Source organism: Electrona antarctica (genome assembly GCF_951216825.1).
Source record: "Electrona antarctica genome assembly, chromosome: 2".
Taxonomy (NCBI): Eukaryota; Metazoa; Chordata; class Actinopteri; order Myctophiformes; family Myctophidae; genus Electrona; species Electrona antarctica.
The window spans coordinates 50547845-50569370 of NC_136807.1; the positions used below are offsets into that span (position 1 = coordinate 50547845).

At 45.2% G+C, this 21526-nt stretch overlaps 1 protein-coding gene and 1 long non-coding RNA gene across 2 annotated transcripts in view; one reads left to right on the plus strand and one right to left on the minus strand.

The window, feature by feature from the left end:
• Nucleotides 1-316: 316 nt before the first annotated feature.
• The window catches only part of LOC306933978 (uncharacterized protein), a gene marked incomplete at its 3' end in the record, with an annotated part of 33665 nt that continues 12455 nt past the window's right edge, over nucleotides 317-21526 (minus strand). The window contains exons 2-3 of the mRNA XM_079516367.1: nucleotides 3770-4650; nucleotides 317-322 (exon numbers count right to left, since the gene is read on the minus strand). Coding sequence (XP_079372493.1) covers nucleotides 317-322; nucleotides 3770-4650 — 887 coding nt within the window. The remainder of the gene's footprint in view (nucleotides 323-3769; nucleotides 4651-21526) is intronic.
• On the plus strand, nucleotides 11760-13839 carry LOC306941539. Its single transcript, XR_013792174.1, has 4 exons — nucleotides 11760-12000; nucleotides 12758-12884; nucleotides 12976-13044; nucleotides 13698-13839. It is a non-coding gene; the product is annotated as an uncharacterized lncRNA (long non-coding RNA).

A 21526-nucleotide genomic window follows, 5' to 3' on the forward strand; every position in this document is an offset into this window, starting at 1 on the left:
TCTCTATATATGGAGCTGGCCTGTTCTGACATCACAATGATGATGTCAGAACAACATGATGCACGACCTCGGCCTTTATTAGCCAATTGATCACACCTGTTCACCATCTACGGGCACTGTTCTAGTTATCAAAAATCACACCCGTGTGAAGTGAGGGGCACTCTTATCATCGTACATCATGACCTAAAATAGACACTATGAAGTAAAATGATCCATTCATTGTCAATGGGAATTTAATGTTTGTGTAGGACAAAGTTTGTGGACACACCAAAAGCTGGATATAAGAGCCCCTCAATACAAAATCACGAGCTCATCCCTATTTCTGCATGGAGGAAAAACGTGACACAGGTATGTGTAAAGGACATCAGAAGCCCACAACTTGGCAGTTCTTTGTTTTTGAATACTTTATTAACAGTTTACTGCAAAAATGGTACAATTATACAAAGGATAACAGAGGGGGGGGGGGGGGGTGGGGGCATAAGGGCGCGTGTCCATTGTTGTGGTCCTTGTGTATTCAATTCATCAAGATATTTGAAGACATACAATAATATACAGGGCATTATCAACCATAGTATCACGGTATGTACAGTAAATATTGGTGTGTGTGTGTGTGTGTGTGTGTGTGTGTGTAGTAGATATAAAAGCTTGTAGATGTGCAATTCTTTTAAATCGTGAAAACGTGTGCAAATCTTTGAATTTAGATTATTTCACAGCAAACTTTTAGAACTCACATCGTTGCTTCTGGGGGGTCCCTGGAACAACACATTGTTAGATGGGGATATGTGGCCAAATTCACATCATTTTGGGGGTATATACATTACATAGAGCCTGGTACTGAGCTGTCGCAACACATAGCATCTTGAACCCTTAACACAGAGCCTGTTTACCACTTACTGATTTAACCACTTCAACCCCAGCGCCCATATTCTAGGGGGAACATTAGGCCAAAATAGCAGATCTACAAGCTCACAATGCGTCACCAATCTGCTCGTTGTGGCAAAGAGATTAAAAGTACACCATTGTAACTCAAGGGTAACACTTGCAATACATTCTCGGTCTATAGTGTTGTCTTTTTTTTAAAGGTGAAGTAAGGTCTCTCACAGACTTTTTATTCTGGCCAGGATCTTGTTTAATAATAATATCATTATAGATAATTACACAATACCTTATCACTGTTCATTAACACCTGGTGGACGAAAGTGGTGGTGCTTGGGTGCCACCGGATCAGAATCTGTTTTAGTATGACGCGCGTCCGGTTTTGGGTTCCATCTTGGATGTGAAATCATTAGCGTTAATGCTAGCAAGCTAAAATGAGGCCAATCCTTGCTCTATCAGAAAAGACCTGCGAACATTGGCGATTTGTTCAAAGCCATGGGACAGAAGTAGGTTCTGAGAAAAGAGCATGCAAAGGCCGTGCTTAAAACAGAAGCTAATGCAGTTGGTCGCACAAACTGCAGCTAAAGGTTTTCCCCCGCCTTTGTTAAACTGTACATGTGAACGGCTTTTCCCCTGTATGAGTCATGACGTGTCTTATTAGATTACTGTTGTGACAGAATCCTTTGCTACAAACTACACAAGTGAACGGCTTTTCCCCTGTATGAGTCTTGACGTGTGTTTTTAGAGTACCGTGGTCTCTGAAGCCTTTGTTACAAACTGTACAAGTGAACGGCTTTTCCCCTATATGAGTCCTCATGTGTCTTTTTAGAGTGCCGCTGTCAGAAAAGTCTTTGTTACAAACTGTACAAGCAAACGGCTTTTCCCCTGTATGAATCCTCATGTGTATATTTAGAGCTCTCAAACGCCAAAAGCCTTTGCCACAAACTTCACAAGTGAATGACTTTTCTATTGCTATTAATGGATTCCCCCCTGTATGATTCCTCTTGTGTCTTTTTAGAGTGCCGCTGTCAGAAAAGCCTTTGTTACAAACTGTACAAGTGAACGGCTTTTCCCCTGTATGAATCCTCATGTGTATTGTTAGACTACTGCTGGTTCTAAAGCCTTTGTTACAAACTGTACAAGTGAACGGCTTTTCCCCTGTATGAATCCTCATGTGTATTTTTAGATAACTGCTGTCAGAAAAGCCTTTATTACAAACTGTACAAGTGAACGGCTTTTCCCCTGTATGAATCCTCATGTGTATTTTTAGATAGCTGCTAGAGAACTGCGGATGAGCTTTTTTGTCACCCTAATCCGCCCGTACATATTAATGATCCGCCCGTTATCCGACCGCATTAATTAATTAATCCAATTTATATATCCGCAACCACCCGAAATCCGCTGCAGGGATAGCCAATCTACAAGCTCACAACGCGTCGCTGGCTCGCTGCGACGCGTTGTGAGCTTGTAGATCGGCTATTTATAAGTTGTGTCACTCACCACTGCCGACAGTTCACCAAAGTTACGGTTGTATATTCCCATTTCCATGGCAACAAGGCTGCCGTCCGTTCAGTCAGTCACGTTCGCACATCGCAACGAACGTCTTTTCATGTGGCATATATCCAGCCCTCGCTCCCATGCAGTCCCATGGCACCGAGTCCCACGCCAAACTTATATTCTTCCCTTCTGTTTCAGTTAGTTGTAAGTTTCTTTCATACTCTCAGCTGCCTGTTAGCCTAGCAGCTAGCAGCCCACTCGTTGTTGTGGTCCTTCTTAGCCAATATAGGCGTCTAATTTGTGCCTGATGGAAAATATTAAAATACTACTAACGCACGCATGCTGAGATTTTGTGCCTTTTAAAAAATATATTATAAGACTATAGATAGATAATGATATCATTAATTTATTTCCGTTTTAAAAGTTATAAAGCCTATAGATAGATGGCTGCCATTCATTTATTATTTCCAGCATTATTTCACCCGCGGTTTATCCGATATTAATTTATAATATATTGAATTGACCCTAATCCACCCTAAACTGCGGTTCACCCGCGGCAACCGCGGCTAAATCCGCCACCCGCTGGTCTCTAATAGCTGCTGTTAGAATAGCCTTTATTACAAACTGTACAAGTGAATGGCTTTTCAATTGCTACAAATGGATTTTCCCCTGTATGAGTCCTCCTCATGTGTATTTTTGTGTGTATTTTTAGACTACTGCTGGTTCTAAAGCCTTTGTTACAAACTGTACAAGTGAACGGCTTTTCCCCTGTATGAGTCCTCATGTGTCTTTTTAGAGTGGCGCTTTCCCAAAAGCCTTTGTTACAAACTTCACAAGTGAATGGCTTTTCAATTGCTACAAATGGATTTTCCCCTGTATGAGTCCTCCTCATGTGTATTTTTAGATAACTGCTGTCAGAATAGCCTTTATTACAAACTGTACAAGTGAACGGCTTTTCCCCTGTATGAGTCCTCAAGTGTCTTTTTAGATTACCGCTGTTAATACAGCCTTCGTTACAAACTGTACAAGTGAATGGCTTTTCCCCTGTATGAGTCATGACGTGTCTTATTAGATCACTGTTGTGACAGAATCCTTTGCTACAAACTGTGCAAGTGAACGGCTTTACCCCTGTATGAGTCCTCCTCGTGTGTTTTTTTAGATATTTGCCGTCACAAAAGCCTTTGTTACAAACTTCACAAGTGAATGGCTTTTCAATTGCTACAAATGGATTTTCCCCTGTATGAGTCCTCCTCATGTGTATTTTTGTGTGTCTTTTTAGACTACTGCTGGTTCTAAAGCCTTTGTTACAAACTGTGCAAGTGAACGGCTTTTCCCCTGTATGAGTCCTCATGTGTCTTTTTAGAGTGCCGCTTTCCCAAAAGCCTTTGTTACAAACTTCACAAGTGAATGGATTTTCCCCTGTATGAGTCCTCCTCATGTGTATTTTTAGATAACTGCTGTCAGAATAGCCTTTATTACAAACTGTACAAGTGAACGGCTTTTCCCCTGTATGAGTCCTCAAGTGTCTTTTTAGATTACCGCTGTTAATACAGCCTTTGTTACAAACTGTACAAGTGAATGGCTTTTCCCCTGTATGAGTCATGACGTGTCTTATTAGATCACTGTTGTGACAGAATCCTTTGCTACAAACTGTGCAAGTGAACGGCTTTTCCCCTGTATGAGTCCTCCTTGTGTGTTTTTTTAGATTTGCGCCGTTACAAAAGCCTTTGTTACAAACTTCACAAGTAAACGGCCTTTCCCCTGTATGAGTCCTCATGTGCGTCTTCAGATAATTATGATTAAACAGTTTGTCACAGATTGTACAACTAATACTTTTCTCCCGGGACATCTTGTTGCTCAAAGACAATCTCTGCCCTTCCAAAATGTGTGTCTTGTGTGATTTCAGTGTGTTTAAAGATGACTGATCTTCACTGGGCTGCCACTCATCACTGTCTTCAGTGATGTCAGATTCAGAACAGTGTGAAGAGAGGAGCTGGTCATCAATAGCTGGTTGTGATGTTCCACAGTCCTCTACATCAGCTTGTGTTTTCATGTGTTCAGTTGAGGTGCTGGCTACAGGCTCTGGGTCTCTGTTATCATCATCACATTTCACTGCTAGTAATGTCAGCATTGGCCTATCAACCTCTTCTGGTCTTTGAAGTAGCTCCTCCTGCTCCTCTTTAATGTGTGGAGGCTCTGGTTCCTCCTTGACCAGGCTGGAGCTCCTCTCCTCTTCAGAGGAAACCTCCTCTTCACACACGGGAAGTTGCCGGACGTCTAGGGAAAAGATACAATGAGAGAACGGTAAAAGGTTTGAACTTTACTTTTCCATGCAGTGTTATCTCTGTTTAATTAAAAACAACACACACACACACACACACACACACACACACACACACACACACACACACACACACACACACACACACACACACACACACACACACACACACGGAGCCCGAAAATCGGGTCCATTACAAACCCGGTTCGGCATTTATCGAGACCCGAGTATCAATAAGCTTTTAGCTTGTCGAACATGTTATCGGGTATAGCCGCAGCAGCTGACGTCTTGGGCCACTCGCTATATAATAAGGCGCAGGCGCGTAGCGTGGATTAAATGATTGACGGTGGGTGGCAGCGCATCTCCGACCGAGGTGTGAACGGTTTTGCCGACGTGCGAATGGGGGACAACTTAAAACAAAGGCGGCTTACATGCTGTAGTTTGCTACTGAAGTATATGAGCTAAAATAAATTTGCATGCATGAGGGCTGCCAAAGTAGGCTATCTTTTGCTGTTTTTTCACCCCCTCTTGGCTCTTCGAAGTTAAACTGGGCAAGCTCTAAAGTAAACTGACTGGGCCACGGTGGTAAGGGGTCGAGACGCGACGGGTGGTTGCGTTATGGTTGCGCTGTGGAAGTAGGGTGGAACGGGTGAAAAAGTTTTGGTTACATGTTTAACTAGAAAAAGTGCCCTTCTGGGCACAGGTCTCCACCAGGAGGATAGGACTGTGTGAGATGTTTGGCAAAATGTTTAGGAGTAATATAAACATGTTTGCCTTTGATGGCAATTGGATGATTTGAGGCATTTTGTTCCAAAAATGGGTTTTGCAAAAATCAACCTGTTGGTGGCGCTATAACAGGCCAATGTGAAGGGTGGGACATATTCCTCAGCCTAGTAAGACAATATGTGAAAGATTTCACGTAAATTGCATGCTGCGTTCATGATTTGAGGCTTTTGTTCAAAACGGGGCAATCTTGCAAACTGTGAAAGCCAATTATAGCCAATTAGGATGGAATATGAAATATCGGACAGATCCGACTTGAGCACATGACCATAGAGATACTGTGTAACGATTTGTGAGATTTTTGGACAGAATCTGGAGGAGTAATATCAAAAAATGTGTTTTACAAAAGTCGGCCTCCTCGTGGCGCTATAAAAGGCAGATGCGGAAAATGCAGGTCAAAGGTTTGTCCTTGGCCTCTAGGGAGTGTGCATGCAACGTTTCACGCAGATCGGTGCAGTTTTAGGTAAAAAATGTGAAAAGCTGCCTCATGGTGGCGCTATAACAGGCCATTCTGGAAAATGCGGGGCAGAGGTTCATCGTTGGCATCCAGGGAGTGTGTGTGCAAAGTTTGGCATCGACCGGGTTAACGGTGCCGGAGATTAGCTGTACACAGACGGACGGAAGAACGGACACACACACACACACACACACACGGACGGAGTGCAAAACATACTCTCTCGGCATGGTGGAGACAAAAAGACAAGAGGGGAGCTAAATGCAATAATGAACTAGCCGGGGAGTGCATTTCACATGGAGTTGGGGCAGTCCATTGTCTGACCACGGACTTCCACGCTTTCTGCTTCGCATCGAAGACAGCTTGACAGCTTCGTGCTGTGGTGAAATCACCGTCCTCTGTGAGACATGTTAAGCTAAAGCAGCTAGCATGGAAGCAGGCCCGCGGGAAGTACTTTACACTCGCAGGGGCTGAGCGTCTAGTAGGGGGTGCGCGCGCATAGCGCGCGCCGCAAAAATGCGCGTGCACGCGCATCATGCACGCGCATTTTTGCGCATTTTCACGCGCAAACATGGCCTTTACTTTCCCTCTCCACACGCAAGTTATATGAACGAACTGACACAGGCAATTAACCAGGATAAGGTGCCAATACTGTGATACAGCATATTTATTTATCTTTTTTTTTCCTTCCCCTCCTGTTCGAGGGGGGGCTGTGCCTGGGGGGAGGGGGTGCTACAGCCCCCCCAGCACCCCTACTTCCCTTAGCCATGCATGGAAGCTAACGTTGGTCATAAGGATTATGCACACAACCATGCTGTTATCCACGCGTCCATCCGCTTTTAAGTGTAAATGTCCCATCCACGGAGCAAAAGCGATAAAGCAGCTTCTTCATTCATTGATTCGTTTGGGCTTTGTTGTCTGTCTGACTGACTGACGGAGCTGTCTATCGTAAGGCAGATCTACAAGCTCACACCGCGGTGCAACCAGACGCAGTGTGAGCTTGTAGATTGGCTATTTTTGGTGCGTGACACCGTCGCACGATGACGTATACATTACGCTTTTAAAGTGACGGTACACAATATTAACAGTTCCCTCTGTCTGTTAGAAAAGTACTGTATTTCAAGCCAAGGCCCTAGTAAAATGTAGTGCAAGGGATGGTTAAAATTAAGAGAAGATTATAGAAAAGATATGCATCTGTGTGTGTGTGTGTGTGTGTGTGTCATGGCATAGGCCTACAAACTCACAACTGGGTTGAACTGGCCAATAAAAATAAGGTTCTGTTCAGAATGTATTGTCCCAGCTTTCCACAAAATAATAGCAAATGCTCGATAGTGGGCGATAGCTTTTGGCCAAACCTGGTCAAAGGTTTCATTTCTAAATATTGCTACAGCGCCCCCTTTGGCCAATTGGAGTAAGACTGGTTTCAGCAGTATTCGGCATGACCCTCTACCATACTGTAAAGTGTAATGTATGTATTAGGGGCAGAAGAATCATTTTCATTAGCATGGTTCACATGACGCTCGTACTTCACAAGCGCCATGGCAAAACTTCTGTCTGTTTTTCGCAGCTCCTACATTTACATTATTTAGGAAACGAGTAAACAAACATTCAGATTTCAAATAAATAGTGCTCACCCACGGATGATAGAATTTTCAACATTCCATGTTGTTTAATAAGAAGCATTTTTATCCACCTTATTTTTTTCACTTAAAGGTGTATTCAGTGATTTTACTTAATTCAAATATCACTTATTTTTTCTTTTTTTATGGATAATCCTCCCTACTATAGAGTGTGCTGACCATATAAGGAGTTCCTCCCTGTCCCCAGTGAGCCCCTGGGGTCAAAAAACCCTTGTTTCAGTTTTGGTGGCGGGTGGCAAAGCCTTCATCCAATCAGGATGAGAGGGGCCTTCCTCCAATCATGATCGAGTGGGGGCGGGTCTTGGTGCACATGATGTTGGCCTGTTGCACTGTAGAGCGTGCATGTGCACATTTTGTTACCGGGGCGGACTGGGTGGTATTCCAAATCACCCAAATCACTGAATGCTCCTTTAAGAAAATGTACTCCTGATTCTTTGTAGATATAGTACCAGACAATTTCGTGCATTTTAGCATTTTGTTCAAAGATCCCGGGAGGAGATAGATTTGAACTGTTTTTCATATATAAACATATCAAAACATTCAGTTGGACGGACACACACACGCCTTCATTAACTTTGTTGAGAGAGAGAGAGAGAGAGAGAGAGAGAAGACCAGAGGCGTGTTTGTTCACAATACGACGAGGCCAGGCCGCCGTCTGGATCCAGGGTGGGTCATGTTCTACCTTGCTATCAAAGAACGCAAGGGAGCAACATTTGACACACTACTGAAGGTATTTGATGCTTGCCCAGCTGATGTTTTCACCAGTGTGCAGGGCACTAATTACACTGTCATTGACCACATGTACTGTTAAACGCCTGTTTACTAGTGTACAAGTCTGTGTCTCCTAGCATTTGAGAGGTTTAAAGGGAAGATTTAGATTTTAAAAGTGAGCCCAGTGTCTGATTTAATCCAGCCGATTCGACCGTTATCATACCATCTTATGGGCCCAGTATGTCCCGTTTATCATCCATCTTATGGGCCCAGTATGGCCATACTGGCATACTCACCATAGCCTGGTCAAGGTTTCCCCCTGGTGGACGTGTCATTTCCAACTATTGTCGGCGCATGGAAACTAGGGGCTACTAATATATACTATTCTCTGCCTATCGGGACGTAACTCGGACGGCGCTGAGTCGGGTCTGGTGGCCTTCGCAACGCTCGGCACGGCGACTCGCTTGGCTAGCGCCTCGCTCGGCAGTGCCTCACGTAGCTCAAGGCCACCAGACACGGCGCGCCTCCGTCAGGACATCAGTGATAATGACAATCGCTGATAATGACATACTGAGACAGTGAGTATGCCAGTATGGCCATACTGGGCCCATAAGATGGATGATAAACGAGACATACTGGGCCCATAAGATGGATGATACCAGTCGAATGGGGTGTTTAATCGACACTGGGCTCACTGGACTACAATTCCCATAATATTTTGGTGCACTGCTCCTCCTTGTGGATAGGGGGAGGGCTGTCTTACTGAGACAACATGTAGTCCAGGTAGTGAGTCCAGTGTCGATGACATCAGAGACATCTCTAAACCCTCATATTACACACAAAGTGTTCTAGATCTTCTTATCGTCATTAACGTTTTTTTGCAAAAAAAGGCTGAAGCGTCCCTTTAAACCTCTCTCAAACGCCAGGAGACACAGACTATTTAGGCGAGAGGTTGTCATTGTACTTCTGCGTGGTGGGGGGGGGGGGGGGGGGTCAGCTTTTCACCTGGCCAATGTGTAATTCCTGCATTCGCTACTGGAGAAGACTAGTAGCTTTGCTCAACTTGATACATACTTCTATTCTCCACTCTGATGAAGGTACATGTTTGATATATCGTGCAGCCTTACTGTACAATAACTTATATTTTGTCTGTTAAAAAAAACGATTTTTCGATTATGAAATCAAATTGATTTGATTAATTGGTGGCATCCCTAATAAGTGTATGTGTATTGAAGTTGTATTACTGACGGTCAAACTGTTCATGAGCTGTGCCTGTTCAAAGTTTACATTTTCAATTGAGTGCTAGTTTCCAGCAACGTCTCATCATACAGAGCCCCCCTCTCTCTGATCTCTGCGGCTCCGCCCCCTCGCCCAATTAGTGGGCAAGCTGAACCATAGTTGAGTGCTGCACTGTCTGGGCTGTTGACAATGTATGCTACAGTAATGCATTTGATTGCCCATTGGCCTATGACATACATGGGCAACTGGTGGCCTGGGGGCCACATGCCCCCCTACAGAGTCCTGCAGGTTAATATCGGAATACTGATACTGATTATTGATTTCAGCTGTTACAATTCCAAACATGACCGTCCGAGTCTATATTAGTAGCTTAAAATGTTATTGTATTTTTTGTCCAATGTATTTGTATTTAACCTTTGCTGCCCCTAGTGTTAGCATGCTGTTACTTCCCCATATGCCGCCCGTCCAGGCCCACTATACGGAGCTTGTTGTCCTTCCAGCAGTAGGACCAGCTAAATTTTTTCAGCGATGCGATACAAAATCACAAATGATTTACGATCGTCGGTTGCGCGGCGGCGCACCATGGACAGCTCTCAAACCTTTGGAGATACGGCGCTTTGAAAATCGGGTTATAATGGAGGCTCAACGGAGCTGGATTTAAAAATCGCATCGCTGATGGGGACAGAGGAGGTCTCTACTAGCCAGAGCAATGCTAAAAGGTAAACAGACGGACGGCACGTTCAAATATGGATTAAACTACGATTAGTCTACGCTTATAAGCGTAGATGGCATAGATAGGTCCCAATAGCCTTGCTACGTTTATAAGTGTAGATGGCAATACAATAATTAAGTTCATAAAGTTCATTAACATAAGTATAACTAAATGTATTTGAAATGTAATAAACATTATATTTTTCAGGATTCCAATTAAAAAATAGCAACAAATGATTCAGGATTTCAATTTAAATATATAAACGAATAGCAGATCCACTGCAATGCGTTTTGACCTTGTAGATCAGCTACTTTTTGCCTACGACAGTAATATGCAATGTGGCCCTCTGGAGTGAGTGTGGAAATATAGTGGCCCTCTCCATCGTCAAAGTTGCCTACCCCTGGCCTACGAGAATACTGGCTCACCTGTTGATTTTGACTCCTCTCCTATTCTAGTACCAGATGTGTTGCATGTCCTGTCTACACTTGACCCAAAAAAGTCCTCTGGTCCAGATGGTCTCGACCCTTATTTTCTAAGAATTTCGGCCTTGGTGATTGCACAACCGATCACTGACATTTTTTATTTCTTTATCTACTCAGAGTTTACCAGAAGTGTGGAAACAGGCTCATGTTTCACCACTTCCCAAGGCTGGCGACACCTGTGACGTCAATAATTACAGTCTGGCTTCAGGGCAAAACATAGTACTGTGACAGCATGCCTCAATGTTATTGATGACATCAGGGATGCCCTGGGTTCTAAATCGTTCTGTGCAGCCTTATTCATTGGGCCTCATGCGCCAACCGTTCTTAAGAAGTTATTAAGAGGAAATTTGTTCTTAGACCCACTTAGGAAGTTTTTAAGAAGATTTTGGGATCCCTCAATCTTTTCTTAGCTGTCATTTGTTCGTAGGTAAGAACAGAATCTACGCACACTGTGGAGCACTCTTAGGGTGCCGTTTTCATTCTTAAAGGGGCAGGACACCCCATATCACCTTTTCTAGGATTTTAACAAGTATAAATGTGTAACTTGTCATAGGGAGCAATGATATGATACAATTTCCTCATAGTCTTGTGGACTCAGAGCTTTCTGCTGTTTCTGTAGCTGTTTTGGTGTACTTCCGGTTTTTGGGTGGAAAATAAATCTTTGGCGCCACTCATTACATATTTTATCAGACCGTACGAGGGGTGCAGCGTGACGTAATCGTATTTGCCTTACGGGGCGGAGTCAGTCGAGTGAAACAGCGACAGAAAAGCTGTCCGCCTCAAAAATGCGACTTCTGAAATCAAAATGAAAACTAGGTATTGTAGGAAAAAATAAAATACAGATTCCGCAACTTCATGGTATATTTACCGCTAAATATTATAAGTAGTTTACAAACAAGCCGTCAGAGGTTTGAATCGAGGATCTACTTTTCTCCTCCCGTGTACGGCTCGCCCTGTCCGGCTACGAGCCGTCGCTCGTCACAGCAGCCTCCCTGCTTCCTGGTTTACCTGGCTGAACACAACAACACACTTTTCCTACCACTGCCGCGATGGGACGTTCGTGTTCTTTCTTTGAATGCAAGGCCACCACGGGACTCCATGCCTTCCCCAAGAATCGTGATATAATCGTGTTGTGGTTGAGAGCGATGGGTCGGTCTGTGACCACCACCAACACCATGGGAATGTTCGCTTGTAACAAGCATTTCAGCCCCGAAAGTTACGAGAACTATGGAATATTCCAGATGGGGTTGATTGTCCAAAGTCAGCTACGAGTCAAAGCAGATGCTGTACCGAACGCTGCATATTTTGCCCTGCCTTCAAATTCAGTAAGTTAATTTTGTAACCTTCATTATTTGAGTTGAAGTCATTTCCCCATAAAAAATACACTACACACGTTGTGAGCTGTGCGGGGAACACACGCATGTGAGTTTAGAGACAGATGAAGCAGGGACCCCTTAGCTGAGAGAGAGATGAAGCAAGGACCCCTTAGCTGAGAGAGAAATGAAGCAGGGACCCCCTTGCTCAGAGAGAGAGAGAGAGATAGATGAAGCAGGGACCCCTTAGCTGAGACAGATGAAGCAGGGACCCCTTAGCAGAAAGAGACATGAAGCAGGGACCCCTTAGCTGAGACAGCCTGAGAGAGGCAAACGTTTTTTGTGCTGTGTAAATTCATGTTTATTTGTTTATTTACACATTATCCTTTCTATTAATATGTTGGATTCATATATCTTAGTCCTCAATATAGTAAACGTGACCCTGGGGTCTGTAGCCTACTTGTGATCTCCCCCTGCTCTACACAAACCTCTTTGCAGAAAATAGCTGATCTACAAGCTTACAACACGTTGCCAGAATAACCAGAATGGGTTACCATTGGCTGGGGTACCAAAACGTTCCTATCACAAAGATTTGGTGGCCTCCCAGTGGTAACTCTGAGAACCCCTATCTTGATTTGTCCTGAACCAATGCAAAATATGAGCATGAACAAACGTTTTTGTGAGCTGATTTATGTATTGTATTGTCTTGTCATGTTTTCTATCATTGTCAAAAGTGTCAGCTGATCAGGTATAATTGTATTTACAACAGCCTAAGGCATGCCAGGACATGGGGTGCCAGACAGAACCCACTACCAAGGAGGTTGGGTGCCAAACCTCTCCTAGCACTAGAGATATTGGTTTTCAACACCACAAGAAGCCAGAACGAAGAAGCAAGAGTGAGTTTCATATTGTACCCATACGATACCATATTCATGTTCAAACTAATGTCTTGATTTGTGTGTAATGCCCCTTTGTCTACTGTCATAGCTACTCAAGTCATCTTGCGTGTCAAGGAAAAAGCATCCAGCACTGATCCTGCAATAACACTTGTACAAGGTAGGGCTGGGCCATATCTATCTATCTAATAAATGCAAGTCTGTCTGTACGTCTGTGTGTAATCCACGTAACTCGAGAACCGTTTGCCCCACCGGCTTCAAATTCGACACACGCGTGCCACACCACCACAGGGGGTGCAGTGCCCGATGTCGAGTCGGTCGGACCCACGGTTGTCCAGAACCGCCCCAAAAAGGCCTCTGGCCGGGCTCTGGACAGGGCCCCTGCCCAGGGTCCATATATGGAGCTGGCCTGTTCTGACACCATGCTGACGTCTGCATATACTCCATATTTGGGTATGCCTGACAAATAACTCCATATATGGGCATAAAAGGGACACAGACATAATATCTGGGTGGGGCATGCATTTCCAACTTGCATAATTCGAAGTAGGCCAGTGCCCAACGGGCCTCGATATTATGGGCCACTGCTGTGTCTGTCTGTCTGTCTGTCTGTCTGTCTGTCTGTCTGTCTGTCTGTCTGTCTGCCTGCCTGCCTGCCTGTCTGTGTCTCTAATTTTAACTTCTGGGTCCAAAATGAACTGGAGATTATCTTTGTACCCTGGTGGTGTGCAGTTTTCATTTTTCATATACTGGTAAATATGAATGAAGGCAACGTTTCACTCTTTCTAATGTTGGACTTTAATCTTGTATTAGTTCTACCGCTGGCAGCCTCCACTCCAATTTCGACTCCAGCCTCCAGTTCCGACCTCTCTTCACTTGCCTCTCCTGCCAAAAGGCCAAGAACAGAGGACGACCCTGACTATCGGCTAGAGGAGACGGGCTCTTCAGCTTACAATGACAGGTAGGTCTCAATATTAGTAGTATAGTATCATTTCACTTTTCATGGAGCAATGACATGTTTTACTTGGGGGTCATCAATATGTCCATACACAGACAAATGTGTCCGTGCCATGGCAAGACTTCTTTGAAGAAATCTTTAGATTTATACACGTTATAATGTTCTTATTTTGATCACAAGACTCAATTACTGAGTGTTCTCGGAATATGTATTTTGAGCAATTGTTTTTTAACTTTTTATTTGCAAGGACCCTCTTAATTCAGACCTGTAATAGGGCTAGCTCTTTATGTGTTTGTCCACTCATTTTGTATGTCCATGGCAAAATTAAAATTTTGACAATGTCCACCCCATGCCACCATGGCGATGATCCTAGCCGCAATTTGCAACTCTAGATTTATTTTATAATGGGATGAATCTAGAGTTGCAATACCCTCCATTGATTCCCCATTCATCCAATTTGCTTTTGCGACCTGCTTGTATTAACCCATGTAGACCTGAGGAAGATTCTACAGATGCCTTCTAAATTCTGACATTTTCATGTCAAGGACCCCCCCAAAAAAGATGCAATTGGCCGCCGACCCCCATGTGAAAATATGTTGTTCCAGCCAGGTACTCCCCAGAGGCAAAGATTTGAGTTAACATTTGCTGTGAAAGAATATATATTAAAGATTTTTCAAAAATGGCAGATCTACAAGCTCGTAGCGCGGCACCAAGTGCCACGATATGAGCTTGTAGATCTGCCATTTTCAATAGCTAAAGTATAACCTAATGCTTAAAACACCAAAAGGGGTTCCCGTCCAGAATGGGTTAAACGACCAACATTGCAGCTCTTAGGCCAAGCTTGAATAATCTGCCAAGCTTTTGTTTCATAAAAATCCACCGTAGACATGTTATGGGCTATTTTCTGTCAAGACATTATGTGCAAGTGTTGGAGTTTGGAAGCACTTGTCGAAGTCACTGAACGGCCCTGTGTACCACCTGTTTCGAATTTGCACATAATGCAGGAGGCAGCAGCGCGACCCGTTAATAAAAACGAGTGCTTCCAAACTCCAACACTTAGAAAAGAATCACCTGCACAGAATTTCTTGACAGAAAGTAGCTCATAACATGTCTACGGTGGATTTTTATGAAACAAAAGCTTGGCAGATTGAAAGAGGATAATTCAAGCTTGGCCTAGAGCTGCAATGTTGGTGAGTCGTTTAATACAAGCAGGTCGCAAAAGCAAATTGGATGAATGGGGACTTTGGGGAGTCAATGGAGCGTATTTGCAACTCTAGATTCATCCCATTGTAAAAAAATCTAGAGTTTCAAATTGCGGCTAGTGATGACCCCTGGTTTCACTTCATTCTAAACCTTCACCGTACAATCATGATTTTCCTTGACACTGCCACAATGTATCTTTTCTATAGCACAATAACAGATACTCCACCTCAGACGATGAGAAAATTCATTGTTTATGAAGAGAACTTGATGGAGCTGTTCAGGAAATGCCCTGTCTGCTCAAGATCATGTACTCCGAGGACCAGGACGGTGGGAACATTGCTGCATGTGGAGCAAAAGTGTGGTCACTGTGATTATCACTACCAGTGGGACAGTCAGCCATATGCCCAAAACATACCGGCTGGAAACCTACAGCTGGCTGCAGCAGTGCTTTTCACTGGGTCGTCCTTCTTAAAAGTGGAAAAGGTGAGAGCAGTTTTGTTATTACTATTATTTTAAATATGTATGTGCTGTGGTCAGTCATATTTGTTGTGGTCAGTCATATTTGGTGTGTGTGTGTGTGTGTGTGCGCGTGCGTGTGCGTGTGTCTGTAGTTCATGAAGGCATTTCACATCGTGGGGATTTGCCATACGACGTACCTCAAGCACCAGAGAAAGTTTCTCTTTCCAGCCATCAACTGGCATTGGGCAGAAGAGCAGAGGCACATCATTAGAGAGGCCATTGCCAGAGGGGATGTTATTCTTGGAGGGGACATGCGCTGTGACTCTCCTGGTATGTACTGTACATTATAGTGACCAACGTTTTGTTTGTTTTTATGTATATTTATTTTTTAAAGATCAACCGTCCCCTCCCTCCCCCAGGATACTGTGCCAAATATGGGACCTACAGCGTAATGGATCTTCGTGCCAACAAGATGATTGACGTTCAACTGATTCAGGTAAAGGTTTACTGTTACAATGTACAATACCCTGAAGAAGGCAACTTGTTTGTCGAAACGTTGGTAACCCAATGAAGTATTTTTAGCATCGTGACTACGAGCTGTGCGACCTCTCCTTTCTATTTTAAACATGTACATGCATAACATTTTTCATCTGTCATTACAGTTGGAAAGTTATTTGTCATTTTGTATTTGATTTGTAATTTCAGAGCAATGAGGTTGGAAATAGCGCACGGATGGAGAAGGAGGGTCTTATAAGGAGTCTTGACCACCTGAAAAAGAATGGGATGAGCACTATTAAAAGAATCGTTACTGACAGGCATTCAGGAGTTCAGAAGTTCCTCAAATCGAAGCCCGAGATAGACCACCGCTTCGATCCATGGCACATGGGAAAAGGTATCCATAATTTGCTTATATTTATCAAATTTCTCATGCCCCTGGCAGGTAAATAAAACTTCCCGGGCAAGTACAGTTTGCTTTGCTTTCAGGTTGTGCTTTTTTTAGAGGGGATGCAACTGTCTGTAAACACAACACAAGTCTTCTGGTCTGTACAATGTAAAATAAGAGCACTGTGTCTATACATACTGTGGGGTCTCTATACGGGCCCGCCAGCCAGGTAAGCGCCTCCACACCAGAGAGAGGCAGGTAGAGGGAGGCGGGGCGCCGCGACAGCCGCTGGGACGAATCATAGAGGACCGCTACGTACCGGTCTCGATCCTAAATCAGGCCAACGCCTTCACACCTGCGGGCCGGGTATAAAAGCGGCCACCTCCCTCCATTCACCGCTTGTCCTCTCTGTGTGTGCACGCATATAGGCGTCTGGCGGTAAGAGATCTCACAGACAATTCCCTCTCTAAATAATGCCATATATTGTGACTGTATAATCATGCTTCTCTCGCCCCCCCGCAGGCATTCGACTGGCTCGACACGGTCTCAGGAGAGACTGAGTAACATAAAGGAAATACAGGAAAAGACGGTGATGACTGGCAAGCGCCACCGCGGATAGGAACCCCCCCCGTTCTGCCCTGGAATAATCAGTGACTATAACCATCCGTAGGGTTTCTCCTTTGCAACCCTGCGGAATTGACTCGGCCGCCGGCCCGAGAGTCCTAACAGGAAGAAAAACCTTTGTTATACTAAATCTCTATCTTCACCGCCCGGACCTTCCGGCCCCTGGAGAAGAAGAGAAATAGAGACTTTCAGTTGTAGTTTCGCATATAAGCGAATCCTCACCTCCTATCCGCCTTTCCTGGTACAATCACTTCTAAATAAAATACAGCCTACGGGCAAATCTCTCTCTCTTGTCTTGGTCTTGGGTCAAAGTGCGACACATGGTGGAGAACATGTGGGTACTACACTGATCCCAACCAACACAACAGAAAAGAAAAAAACAGTATAATGGAATACGCTCAAGCGCTCACCGCTCTCCTAAAGAGCCAGGCTGAGCTACAAGCCGTCGTACAAGAGTTGGCCAACCACACAATCAGAGAGAGAAACGCCACTAGAGCACCGGGCGATGTATTGACCAAATTATGTCCCACCGATGACGTTGAATCTTATCTTGAACAGTTTGAGCGCATGGCTGCCCGTGAACGCTGGCTGGTAGTTGACTGGGGGTCCGTAATAGCCCCTTTCCTCACAGGCGAAGCCCAACGTGTCTGTGCAGACCTGCCCTTGGCAGACGCCCGCGATTTTAGAAAATTAAAAGACGCGATCTTAGCCAGCCAGGGTCACAGTCTCCCCGCTAGGGCACAGCGCTTCCACCGGTGGAACTACCAGGCAAACCAGCCCCCCCGCCCGATGGCAAGGGCCCTTTGAAATTATGGAGCAAACAAGCCCGGTAAATTACAAAATCAGCCAACCTGGCAAGAGGAAAGGACAGCAAATATATCATGTGAACCTACTAAAAAAATGGCATGCTGCCGCTCCTCTACCAACACAGGCGCTGTTTTCCGCTGGCAACACGCACGTCGTCCCTCCCGTGCCCGTGGGGACGGATCTGACACCGGCCCAACGACAGGACTTAAACGAGATGTTGCTACGCAACAAGGACCGCTTCTCGGAGCTACCTGGACGCACGCACGTCATCAAACATGACATCCACACTGCCCCGGGGAAGGTAGTGAGACAGCGACCGTATCGCATCCCGGAGGCGCGCCGAGAGGCGATAAAAAATGAGGTACAATCGATGCTGAAATTAGGGGTTATCGAGGAATCCCACAGCCCGTGGTCGAGCCCCATAGTAGTCGTGCCAAAGCCTGATGGCACGCTCAGGTTTTGTAACGACTTTAGAAAGTTGAATGAAATATCGGACTTTGATAATTATCCTATGCAACGGGTCGATGAATTAATTGAGCGCCTGGGCCCCGCCCGATTTATTTCCACCCTTGACCTAACCAAAGGATACTGGCAGATTCCATTGACAGAGCGCGCCAAGGAAAAGACGGCATTCGTAACACCGGAGGGGCTGTTCCAGTACACCGTCATGCCGTTCGGAGTACATGGCGCCCCGGCGACGTTCCAGAGACTCATGGACAGGGTACTGCGGCCCCACCACACCTACGCAGCCGCCTACTTGGATGACGTCATCATCCACTCCACCGATTGGGAGCAACACATCGCACACCTCGAGGCCGTCATGGCTGCGCTACGCGGCGCAGGCCTCACGGCCAATGCGAAAAAGTGCCGGCTCGCACTCCGCGAGACGGACTATCTCGGCTACACGGTGGGGAGAGGATGTATAAAACCCCAGACCAAGAAACTGGACAGAATCAAGGACTGGCCACAGCCGCGCACGAAAAAGCAGGTTAAGTCATTTCTTGGACTCATATCGTATTACCAAAAATTAGGGCCGGGACTTTAACGCGTTAATTGAGATTAATTAACTACAGAAAAATTAACGCGTTAAAAAAATTAACGCATTTTAATCGCACTATTTTTTTCACCGCGGAACGTTGTCACTGGACAGTTTTCAGATGGACCGGCGCACCACCCAGTTCACCGAGTGAAGTGTCCGTTGTTACAGGGAGTGGAAACCACCCCCCTTTAGAATGGTATGCCCCAGCAGCATTGGGGGAACAATAACACCACCAGACAGTTCACCAGACCGGGGGAAGCCGCTGAGATCACTTTGCTTGTCCCCGTGGATTGGAAATAGGATTTAAAAGGCTATCCGATGATAGCGTGGATTACAGCACAGTTGTGTGCAATTATTCAATAAAGAATTTGCATATCACCGAAGACCGCACCTCGTCAAGCCTCCAGTATCGGCTCGATGCGAAACATGTTGCATGTTGCCTAGCCTGGAAGCTAACGTCAACAACAGTAGCTCTGGTCCTTAGCGTAGTTAGGACTCAGGAGGAGTTCTATGGTACTTAATTTGATCCTTTCCCCTCACACCCACGGAAGTGCAGGCTGTGCAGCCCCTCGTTTTTAGCACAAAAAAATATGTGAAAGCCTACTTTCCTCCTTCTAACACTATGGATCAGAGCTAACGTTATTCCAACTACCAGTAGCAATTCAAGGACCCGACCAGATGACATGGTTTCTAACTAAACGGTTATGGCCAAATAAAATGTAAAATCTGTTAATGGCTGTTACTGTATGTCCACGGAAGAAACACAGAGGTGCTTTCTTATGGTCATGTCACATATTTGCTGCACCAAGCCCCCCCCCCCAACCCTGTGGAATGCATTCCCCAAACTCTCAGAAACATGCCCCCACCATCCAAACCTTCAATATTGCTTTCCCCAGCTATTTCATCTATTTAATTCCTTAGTGTTTTTCCTCTAATAAAGTTGTTTTTGATTTATCATGTCCCCCTTGTAAAGCATTTTTGGGTACTCAGAAAAGCTCTATATAAATTATTAAATTTGAGATATTATTATAATTTATTACCCCTATTATTACTACAAAAACAATGTTTTATTGCTTAAACTTATGTATTCACTATTCATTGATTCACTAGTATACCAAAATCCATTTAAAAAAATAGCTTTCTCACTGTTCTCGGGTCAAATAATGATATGCGATTAAAATGCGATTAATCGAGATTAATTAACTACAAAGCCTCTGATTAATTAGATTACAAATTTTAATCGAGTCCCAGCTCTACCAAAAATTCATTAACCGATATTCTACCATTGCAGCTCCACTATACGAGTTGACGCGCCAGAGGGCGCCGTGTCACGTGAAGTGGTCTCCCGAAGCAGAGACCGCCTTCAGGTTGCTGAAAACGGCGCTCTGCGAGAAGCCCGTATTAATAACCCCCGACTTTAAGAAGCCTTTTCTCCTCCACACCGACGCCTCGTCCACAGGCATAGGTGCGGTCCTGGCGCAGGTAATCAACGGCGAGGAGCATCCCGTCACCTTCGTCAGTAGGAAGCTACAGAAACACGAGAGGAACTATGCTACCGTAGAGAAGGAATGCCTCGCCATTAAGTGGGCAATCCACCACCTACGCTACTACTTGTGGGGCAGACAGTTTACTCTCATCACAGATCACGCACCGTTAAAGTGGATGGCCACGAGCAAAGACAAAAACGCCAGGGTAACTAGGTGGTTCCTCGACCTACAAAGCTACACGTTTAAGGTGGAGCACCGGCCGGGAAAACAGATACCCCACGCTGACGCACTGTCCCGGCTTCATGAAGATGAGGCTGAAGTTCCCCGCTCAGGCGTTGAACTTAGAGGGGGGATATGTGGGGTCTCTATACGGGCCCGCCAGCCAGGTAAGCGCCTCCACACCGGAGAGAGGCAGGTAGAGGGAGGCGGGGCGCCGCGACAGCCGCTGGGACGAATCATAGAGGACCGCTACGTACCGGTCTCGATCCTAAATCAGGCCAACGCCTTCACACCTGCGGGCCGGGTATAAAAGCGGCCACCTCCCTCCATTCACCGCTTGTCCTCTCTGTGTGTGCACGCATATAGGCGTCTGGCGGTAAGAGATCTCACAGACAATTCCCTCTCTAAATAATGCCATATATTGTGACTGTATAATCATGCTTCTCTCGCGCCCCCCGCAGGCATTCGACTGGCTCGACACGGTCTCAGGAGAGACTGAGTAACATAAAGGAAATACAGGAAAAGACGGTGATGACTGGCAAGCGCCACCGCGGATAGGAACCCCCCCCGTTCTGCCCTGGAATAATCAGTGACTATAACCATCCGTAGGGTTTCTCCTTTGCAACCCTGCGGAATTGACTCGGCCTCCGGCCCGAGAGTCCTAACAGGAAGAAAAACCTTTGTTATACTAAATCTCTATCTTCACCGCCCGGACCTTCCGGCCCCTGGAGAAGAAGAGAAATAGAGACTTTCAGTTGTAGTTTCGCATATAAGCGAATCCTCACCTCCTATCCGCCTTTCCTGGTACAATCACTTCTAAATAAAATACAGCCTACGGGCAAATCTCTCTCTCTTGTCTTGGTCTTGGGTCAAAGTGCGACAATACCCATAGTCCCATAGTCATATTCTTAGCTAGTATGTCGGTATTTGGCATACAAATTGACATGTAACATTTTTTTAATC